General features: G+C 34.6%; 1 protein-coding gene across 2 annotated transcripts in view; it reads left to right on the forward strand.

Annotated features, from left to right (window-relative positions):
• Positions 1-10,625, forward strand: part of LOC107727973 (disintegrin and metalloproteinase domain-containing protein 11-like) — a 52,241-nt gene that overhangs the window by 19,384 nt on the left and 22,232 nt on the right. For both annotated transcript variants that reach the window (XM_016538026.1, XM_016538025.1), the window contains exons 7-12: positions 2,034-2,094; positions 2,442-2,548; positions 7,875-7,949; positions 8,040-8,111; positions 8,217-8,383; positions 9,383-9,467. In XM_016538026.1, the coding sequence (XP_016393512.1) occupies positions 2,034-2,094; positions 2,442-2,548; positions 7,875-7,949; positions 8,040-8,111; positions 8,217-8,383; positions 9,383-9,467 (567 nt within the window). The remainder of the gene's footprint in view (positions 1-2,033; positions 2,095-2,441; positions 2,549-7,874; positions 7,950-8,039; positions 8,112-8,216; positions 8,384-9,382; positions 9,468-10,625) is intronic.

Below are 10,625 nucleotides of genomic sequence, written 5' to 3' on the forward strand. Positions count from 1 at the left end.
ATTTTTGTTCAATAAATATACTGTCATTAAAATATGTTAATATAAAAATATATTTTAAAATACAGAAACAAAATCGTTTTAATAAGTAAAGATTCTGAAAGTACTGAAGGAGATCCAATAATAATTGAATATATATTTACAGTAGTAACAACAAATGATATTTTATTATATGATATGATTAATATCATGTTTTTAAATATGATGGTTTCATTCTCATTCACACCCAACATATTATATTATATTTACCATCTGAATCTAACCATATCATGTCAACAAATGGAAAAGTCAGCCATCTCTTAATTATCATGTTAATTACTGTGCGCCTTTAGCCCCAACAGCAGGATCGCTTTTTACCCCAAATACCAAACTTTTACATATCCTTTCATTATTTAAAAACTGTTGCTTTAATTATCTTAAACAAAACTGAAAATCATAAAGAAGACCTTGGTCTCAAAATATATGCATTTTTTGAGCGATTCTCATTTGCTACTTAAATCTACAACATTTAAAAAAAACATCAACATTAGATCAAGCACATTAATTATCTTAAACAAAACTGAAAATCATAAAGAAGACCTTGGTCTCAAAATATATGCATTTTTTGAGCGATTCTCATTTGCTACTTAAATCTACAACATTTAAAAAAAACATCAAATATTAGATCAAGTAAGCACAGAATCAACTTTGCACTGCTGCGCGCGATCGCGTCAAGGATCAGACAAATATACACGTGCATCTTGAAAAGGGAATGTTTTGGAAAGTGCTACGCCACATTTTTGTGCTATCTAGTGGTTTAGATAAAAATAATATCAAAGGCGCCTTTTACCCCGGGACGCCTTAGCCACGTTGTACCCTACACTTTCAATTTTCCAGCTGTTTCAAACCACAAATTTTTACAAATATTCACAAATTATTTAATGCCTGTCTGGGACAAAATTTCAGCCAGGTCTGGAGTTCCAATGTAGGTCTATCTTTTGTGTGTAAATTCTCCACTTTTTTTATCGGTTTCATTTTGATAAACATGGCACAATACACTATACCATTAATATATCATGAAAAGAGTTTGTAACACTGTTAAAGCACGACATGAAATACAGTGAGTCTGATTAATCTTGAATTAGCTGTCATCATCAGAGTTCATGCAGCCGCCCTGGAGAAACTGCGATGACCATAATGAACCCATCTGCTTGCGAATCTCTATTGCGGTAGCCTACTTTGATGGTATACATTGCTTCAAGTCAGACGATGAGCGCAAAACGAATACAACTTTATGTGGTCAGAAGGTGCGCGTGCGCCCATGCTCCTCCAATTAATCCATTAACAGTTTCCGTAATTATTTATTGCAAAATATGGACTTAAAAGTCCTGATGTCCTTGATTAAAGTTCTTATTTGATGAAACTTGATACACATAGATACTAGGGCATTCTGAGAATTCAAGACAATTTAATTGAAGGTGCATCACAACAACAACAAAAACACTGTAACTGTTTGAACAAGGATGTTGAAATTTACATGCATTTTCTATGTTAGACGACATACTTACATATAGCTACTAACCCAGCAGGTAATACTGTACATTTATTTGTGAGTGGCTGATTATTATGAAATTTGGCAGATATGTAGATACAAGGTAGCGCTATAAAAAGCATGTGACCCTGTGACCCATAATGACTAATTATCATATCACTGTGAGTGCAATATAAAAAATTCACTTCAACATGGAACAGGATACAGAGGAAACATTTCAAATGTCTCCCATTTCTGATGCTAGGGGGCGCTATAACTTCAATAAACCTCTAAACCTTTGATATGTTTGTTTACATTTAGCACTAGCAGCTTGTTTTCTTTCAATTTTATTTATAATTTTTACTTTACTAAACTGTTTGGACACTAGTAATTGTCGATGGTGGCTATTTGAAATCTTACTAGAATAACTCGTCATTAATGTCAAGTTAAACATAGGTGACTGCATGTGATACACTTTCTGCTCTTCATGTCAGACTAACAAGACTTCCATTTTTCTGTCACACAGGATGCAAATACTCATGTTGTATACAGAATGGCAGATATCCGACTGAGGCCACTTTCCTCAGGTAAGACACAGATTCCTCTCGCATGACAAATATTGTAAATTGACCCTCATGTCATTTCAAAATTGTATCACTGTCTTTTAAGGGGTCACCACACATCATGTATTGGCTCTCATGAACAGACAGTCTCTGTCTTATATGATCTATACCCAAGTGGTTTTCTTCATCATTCAGACCCTGTCTGCTTTTACATCCTTCCAGATCTCTCTCTTTCTCCGTCTTCTGCATACTGATTTTCTGCATGGATCATTTTTTAGTAGTACACATCTTTATCGATCCACTGAAAGCTGACGAATGGGAACTTTTTGTTCGGGATGGTTTTCATCCGTAAATGGCTTCTTCTCTTCCAGGAAGCACCAGGAACAGCAGTGACTCTGTCATTAACAATGACTATTCCGTTTCTATGGAGACGAACGAGCCGGAGCTCACAGATGGGCTGAGACGGGCAAAAAGACAGGTGAGAGTTTTTATTTTTGACATCAGTTGATTTATAATTTTTTCTTGAAGATTAGTCATGCACAACAGGCTGCCGAAAAGGGCACCTAGAAATCAGTTTCAATTAAAGGAGGGCCAAGGTAAAGGTTTTGTACCGGGCCCGAGAATTCCTAACTGGGCCCTGCATGTGTACATCAGAGGTTAGAATTGCTGGTCTCACTTATATTAGGTGTCTTTCACTACAAATGCACTTTCACTACTGGTCAAAAGTTAATTAAGCTAATTAGTAAAAACAGTAATATTGTGAAATATTTTACAATTTAAAATAAGCGTATTCTATTTTAAGATGTAATTTATTCATGTGGAAGCTGAATTTTTAGCTGTCATTACTCCAGTCTTCAGTGTCACATGATACTGAAATTATTCTAATATGCGGATTTGCTGCTCTTATAATTATCTTATTAACTTAATATTATAAATGTTGAAAACAGTTTTGCAGTTTCATATTTTTATGGTAACTGGATAAACACTGAATTTCTTTTCTTTCTTTCTTTCTTTCTTTTTTACTTTTTTTTTTTTAAATCATACTTACTTCAAACTTTTAAATGGTAGTGTGTCACAACAACAGCAAAAACAACAACAAAATATCTTTTTTCAAACTTTTCAAAAGTTTTCTAAACTGATAATAGTAAGAAATGTTTCTTGAGCACCAAGCTCAAGAAGACTGAAGACTGGAGTTATGGCTGTTGAAAATTCATTTTTGCCACCACAGGAATCCATTGCTTTTTAAAGTATATTCAAATAGAAAACAGTTTGTTTAAATTGTAATAATATGTTATGATATTATAGTTTTTATTAGCCAAAGAAATAAAGCCTTGGTGACATAAGAGCCTTTTTCAAAAACAAAACAAAAAAAATAATGAACTCTTTTTTACTTTTTTTTTTTAAAATCATACTTACTTCAAACTTTTAAATGGTAGTGTGTCACAACAACAGCAAAAACAACAACAAAAGATCTTTTTTCAAACTTTTCAAAAGTTTTCTAAACTGATAATAGTAAGAAATGTTTCTTGAGCACCAAGCTCAAGAAGACTGAAGACTGGAGTTATGGCTGTTGAAAATTCATTTTTGCCACCACAGGAATCCATTGCTTTTTAAAGTATATTCAAATAGAAAACAGTTTGTTTAAATTGTAATAATATGTTATGATATTATAGTTTTTATTAGCCAAAGAAATAAAGCCTTGGTGACATAAGAGCCTTTTTCAAAAACAAAACAAAAAAAATAATGAACAGATCAAAATTTAACTGGTTATTCACTCTCAAATCAGATTTTGGTGGTATCAGAAGGTTACTGACTAACTCGCGTCTTTTATAAAGCATATATTTTGTTGTAAATTCAAAATAGAGCTTACTCCAAAATGAATGACAGTCCCTGATCTCTTGCTATTTAATGGAATAGAGCTTCAATTGTGGAACAAAAATTCGAAAGTTATTTTTTAATATAACATAAAAATATGTTACCATAAAACACACTTAAGTGAAAGCAACAACCATTTTTCTACTTCAGTCCTAAGGGTGATAACTTTGAGTTTTATCATTGAATCATTTTCTAAGACAAGTGAAATTACTGAAAGTCTACCAGGAAAACCAGGTAACACTCACAATATGCACACATTCAAACTTTATCTTTTACCATGCTGAAAACCTCTATGTTAATGTTTCTTTGTCTTCGCTCGTTAAATTCACAATTAGCAATTACATTTTGTGAAGAATAATGTATATGACATTCAAAATGGCAACATTTTGTTACAGTACACAGTCGGCAAATAAATATTGCTGGATTCAGCTGTCATGTTCAGTTGCTTACATCTTTTCTCACATTCTTTAGCTATTAAAAGTGCCGCAGTAGAATTCCTGCTCGGTTTCTGTAACGGAGGCGACGAGACGAGAGACGTGTGGATCCATTTGCAGGCTTTTATTAAACAGAGATGTGGTCATAAGAGGCATGGGTCAAACAGTGGCAAACAGGTACATTTCAGGCAAGACAAAGAGTATTCCTAGGGCAAGCGTGGGTCTACGATCGGCGAACAATATCCAGAGGGCTTGACACGAGGGGTTATCCAATAACACAAGCAATAGTCCAGGCAAGGTGCAAACACAGTCCGAAACAGCAGACAAAGGGTTAATCCAAGATACACAGGCAGAAGATCAGGAAACAGACAACACTTCGCTAGAAGAGTGATATACGCTAAACAATACTCGGCGACTTGAGCAGGATCTGAGTGGGTGTTATATAGTGTGTGTAATAGCTTTCAGGTGAGCGTGTGATTGGTTACAGCTGTGTGCAATCAGTGCAATGGATGACGGGAAATGCAGTCCAGGGTGATGTGTAACAGTCTGTGTGGTGTGAGATTCAGTATAATGGGAGAGCGACCTCTGGTGGCAATCGGACAGAAGGCCACGGACCGGATTCGTGACAGTTTCTGTGAACACTCAGCCCTCACATTCTTTGATTTGATTGGTCATCTGAATCATTTTCACATTTCAGTTACACTGCGCTGAGCATGAACACGCTAAATACATTAATATGATTTTGAGGGAAATTACTAAGGCTAGCCTAGTTACGACCATCCCCACCCAAAATATAATTTCAGAATTATTGATGGCAAAATGATACCCATAAAGGGATTGGACAGAGCGCTAGACAAGACAAAACACAACTCAAACATGACTGAACTAAAGTTATTAGCACAGATCATCCACATCATAGATTTGAAAAAGGCTAAAAAATAAGTATGTAAAGCTGTGGAAAGGTAGGAAGATAGAGGTTGGGAAAAGGGGAGGGAACAGTAAATACTACAACTCACTCAGTATGCAGGTAAATGAATATCAAAATTGGGTGGAGACAAAAACAACAGAGTTGGGGCCACTTTGCTCTATTTTAAAAATATAACCCTATGACAACGAACTCTTAAAACTCCCCATCTTTATCACTAGGGGCGTAATACAAACAACTGTCATGAACAAATCAAATGAGCTTTTAAGATCTGTAGTGACAAATATCAATGCTACTGGATGAGGAAGAACATTTAAAAGACCTTTCACAATATCTTCATAATTTATGAGTACTAAATGACACATGGGTTTAACACACGTGAAACAGTAAGAATAAAGACAGTTACTTTTCTGTCCATTATTATTTGAATTTTTGATTTCACATTGTCTATGACAGTGTTTTAGTGTCATGAAAATAAATAAATTTAAGATTATGAGATGAAAGTCAAAATTCCAAGAATAAAGTTGTAGCAATACGATATTAAAGTCGTAATATTTTGAGAATAAAATAGTATATTGCATGATGAAATTTTATTCATTTAATTACACTAAATTACATTCAATTAATTGTGAAAATTCTAACTACTCCACAAAAAATCCAACCTTTCATTCTTCACATGTATTTAACATTAAAAACAGTAATAAAAATGTTCTAAAGGTTGAAATGGGCTCTAACTTGGTTAACTGACTGATTTATGAGAATAATAAAACAAATGTTGGCAAAGTTATACCATTGTTCCTTTTGTGTGCATTTCTTACTTTTAAATTCATTCCAGCTCCTTTCCATCTGTCTTAGAAGAAAGGCAGTGAGGCCCAGTGGCCTACCCACCTAATATGGTCAAATTAAAGAGAATAACCTTAATAATTTACTTTTATTTTACAAGCTCTGCTTCCTCTTTTATCTATATAATTAAATATTATTTAATTATATTTAGCTTTGCTTCAGGGACATTCACCAATCAAAGGGTGCTCTTTGATCAAAGAGCACCCTTTGATTGGTGAATGTCCCTGAAGCAAAGCTAAATATAATTAAATAATATTTAATTATATAGATAATTAACTAGGAGAAACATCTTTGGTTAGGTAAATGACAGGTATTTTTTAACACTACATTAAAAGCTGTAGGCCATAATGATGTTATACAACAGTGAATGACTGGCATTTCAGCACTTAATGAACAGACAGCGACTTAAGTAGCACTTAAGAGCATTCATGTAAAGTGCATTTTAGGGAAACGTAAAAAAGGAACAAACGTTTGTAACCTCGCACATAAAAACCCTTTTCCCATTGGGAAATGCCACCGGATCGCTGCGTTACGCTGCAGCTAAATGAATTCCCTTTCAGTTCCACTTCTGTTCATCACTACAGAAGCCGTTTGCCGGAATTCATTTTACCCCAAATTTTTAATTTTACCTTTTTAAAAATAAAAACTATATTTTTGCTCCACAAATCATAAAACATTAATGTGTCCACAAATATGTTAATACCAAAGAAACACAATAACATTTGCTATTCAACATATATGACAGATTTCAAGAGACTCAAAATTAGTTCATATAACCTGAAAAATGTTTTGGCTGACTAAATCTCACATGTTAATATTTAAATTAAATGACAAAATTAAGAAAATATAGCTATTCATTAAATGTGATGAGATTTTTTGCAATCATCATGCTCCACATTTCAATATTTTGAATGGCAACTTTTAAAAGCATTTAAATGGTAATTAATCAAACTAGTTTAAATAGTTTGATAAAAGAATAATATGTTTCCAGATTTTAAAACATTTTTCATTAAAACAAATTTCCATCACAACATGAACTTCACACAGGCTGTATCATTGAACATTGATCATCATTACACAAACATGTCACAGGGACATCTGAGACTACACACAGAAGTGTTTTTGTTGTTGTTGTTTTGCAAAAACAACACAAAAAATTCAATTCGAGAGAGTTTTAATTTCTTGATGATTAGCTTCTTTAAGACTTGAGACTCGTAAGACCAAACAATCAGTGAGAGCACCTGCCCTGAAAAAAGTTGTCATTTTTGAACATTCTAAAATATTAAAAAGCAATACTATGGTCAAAGAGATCCATCTAGTGTATGTTTACATAGGAATACAACTGAAAAACAGCAGATCCAAAAACACTTTCAGTGTGAATGATGGCCAGTATCATGATCAGTATCACGTTTTTTACTGACTGATGAACCGTGTCAAATATTTCAGTGCAAGTCGATTCACCGCTTTGAAAACTTGTTTGGCTAATTCACTAAAAACAAAGAATCAACTCAAAAGAATGATTAATTTCTGAATGAATGGCATCGTCCGTTTAGTCGACAGATGTATGGGATACACATAATATTACTGAAATGTTTACAGGGAAAAAGTGTTTCAGATACAGCTTTGCAGCTGCAGGCGCCACTGACATGTCACATTCTGTCGTGTTCCTTCAACACTTTAAAGACATTGGCTTGCTTAAAGCTGTGACTCCATGTGTCCCCCTACAGGTTCGGAGGGGTCCGCGCACAGTTCAGAGTGAAACAAAGTATGTAGAGTTACTAGTGGTCAATGATTACGAACTGGTAAGATCTCCTGATAGTTTATTTACTTATTACTTATTCTTTTCTGTATTTTTTTTTGCGTAATATATGTCTTGATGTTTCTCTTTGTAGTTTGTACAGATGCGAAGATCGGCCCCTCAGACAAGGAACTTTGCCAAAGCTGTAGTGAACATGGCTGATGCAGTACGTCCTGAAGTTTGACAGACACATTCACCGTTTTTCTCATGATGTTGTCTTTAAGTACTGTAGCAATTTTTATACTTAACAAAACATCCTATTAAATTCCAGATTTACAAGGAGCAGCTGAACACTAGAATAGTGCTTGTTGCCATGGAGACATGGTCAACTCAGAACATGGTTTCTGTTGGCGACGATCCTTTGGTGACCCTGCGCGACTTTATGAAATACAGGAAGGAGAATATCAAAGAGAAGAGTGATGCAGCTCACCTGCTTTCGTATGTTATGTTTCCTTCTACATACAGATGACACACTCTTTACAGGCTCGGTCACTGCATTAGACACATGCAGTATAAATATATTGAATGGAAATATCAATGCAATATAATTAACTCAGTGTTCTAACCAAACACAACGCGATAAGATTCCAGCGACAAGCAATTTTTCTGTCAACAACCAGACATGACACGGATATGAGATCAGTCAAGTATCATAGCCAATCAGAAGAGCGGGTGGGCAGGCTTTCTCTGCAAGCACACTGAACTCCAAAAAAATTGATAAGTGCATATCTAATTCATAAATATTATACCATTTTAACATTATTAAAATAAATGATACAATCTTTGTTATGGAATACATTTTGTTTATTTTGATTTCATAGTCACTTTCATAGTTGCTAGATTCCATTGTCGTTTTTAGTATGGCTATAAAAGTCACGTCAAGTGATATTCACACTCATATTAGACACTTAACATTACATAAAGCCCATAATTAGTGCCTGAGATTATCATTGTCATAGTTTGTATGCGGTTGTTCCAGTTGCGGCCTCAGATTAAGATGGAAGAGATACCTTTTATGGCGTGTCGCAGTGCTGAGTCACATCTGGTTAGGACATGGTGTTAAGCCCCATGAAATTGAGTTGAAATTTAGTTCATGTTTGTTAGCCTTGAGGTCATCTATATGGTAGTGTACCTCATGAAGTATTTAAAATATTTTTCGTCCTGGGAAATGGACTGAAAATATTAACTGAATCCGTTTTTGTCCAATAAAATGCTCTTCTATGGCCTTGCCCCTAAAAACTCTTGTTTCAATTGGAAATGCTTCAATGGAGGAAAGAAAATTTAGTAATTTAGTTAAACCATTTCATGGGGCCTTATGCAATGCATTTGCATCACACCAGTGGAACTGCAATTTAATATTAATTATGACTTTCATGATAACCAACTCTGTAAAAAGTTTAAAACCTGAAAATATTCTGGGTATTATTTTGTCCGTAGGGGACGCACATTTCAAAGCAGAAGCAGTGGCACTGCCTACATCGAGGGCATCTGCACACCAACACGAGGAGGAGGAGTCAATGAGGTGAGAGCTAAGTGGCTAAAGCTCAGAGCTGCCAAATAGCAAAAAGCAACAAACAATGAGCCATCACCATTTTGCCCTTGAGTCACTTTGTGAATGTGAATTGACCCTATTTTTTTTATTACAAATTACTGGTGTTCCGAGAAATACAAATTGTCTTCATAATCTCAATCAAATAACTTCTAAGTAAACATCAAGGTCTGTTAATTTTCAACAAACAAGTGCAGAAGTATTTCAGAAGGGAGCAAGTTCTGCAACTGACTAAATATGGCTCCATTCTGGGACTGAACAGCCACTTTTGTTTTTGTTTTAAATGTCAATTCATTGACTTTCCCCCATCCCAGCTTAATTTGCAGAAACAATTATAATTCATCCATTGGGCAGATGATTTCCCCAAGAAATGCATTCACTGTTCAAAACTGGCTCAAGCAGTGGTGTCATTTGGGGTGGAACTACAGTGCCCTCCAATTGCTTAAGGTTTCAGAGTGTTCATTTTCAGTGGAATATTCGACATTATCAGCATAAATCCTTATCAGTTCTTGGTTTAAGTGTAAAATTAAAATAACCTGCAATTATTGTTAAAACCAACTATAATGATTTTCTTTTTGATTACATATAAATGGCAATATACAGTACATGTCACAGTTAGACATACACAATGCACCTTTGGCAGCTGTGTTGGCTGATTAATGGAATAAACTTGGTCCAAGTTTCTTTTTAGAAGATGATTGGGTCAGCACTGCTTTATAACTTTAGTGATTGATTAAGGTTAGTACACTACAGACCAATTAGAACCCTGTTCATAAATGCATTATAAATTACTTTTTTTTAACCCTTGTGCGGTCTTCGGTCACTTCTGACCGGAGAATTGTACATTTTGAATTTTTCACCAGAATGATACGAAACTTGGTGACTTTTATGGCACTTGGTATGTGAACACACAAAAAAATTTAGGGCATGATTCGAAAAAGCTAAGTGGTCGTAAAAAAATAGTCACACTCATGGTCTTCGGTCAAAAATGACTGACCATAGGAAATAAATGGGAAATGGGGAAAAAAAATCGAAAATGCAGAAAATTTTTGTGTGTACAATCTACAAATCCCCCACAACGCAGAAAAAAATTGCACAGCAATGAAGGGGTGAAACTCTAAAACATCTAGA

This window comes from Sinocyclocheilus rhinocerous, unplaced genomic scaffold, assembly GCF_001515625.1.
Source record: "Sinocyclocheilus rhinocerous isolate Xijiao unplaced genomic scaffold, SAMN03320098_v1.1 scaffold3201, whole genome shotgun sequence".
In the NCBI taxonomy this organism is placed as follows: domain Eukaryota; kingdom Metazoa; phylum Chordata; class Actinopteri; order Cypriniformes; family Cyprinidae; genus Sinocyclocheilus; species Sinocyclocheilus rhinocerous.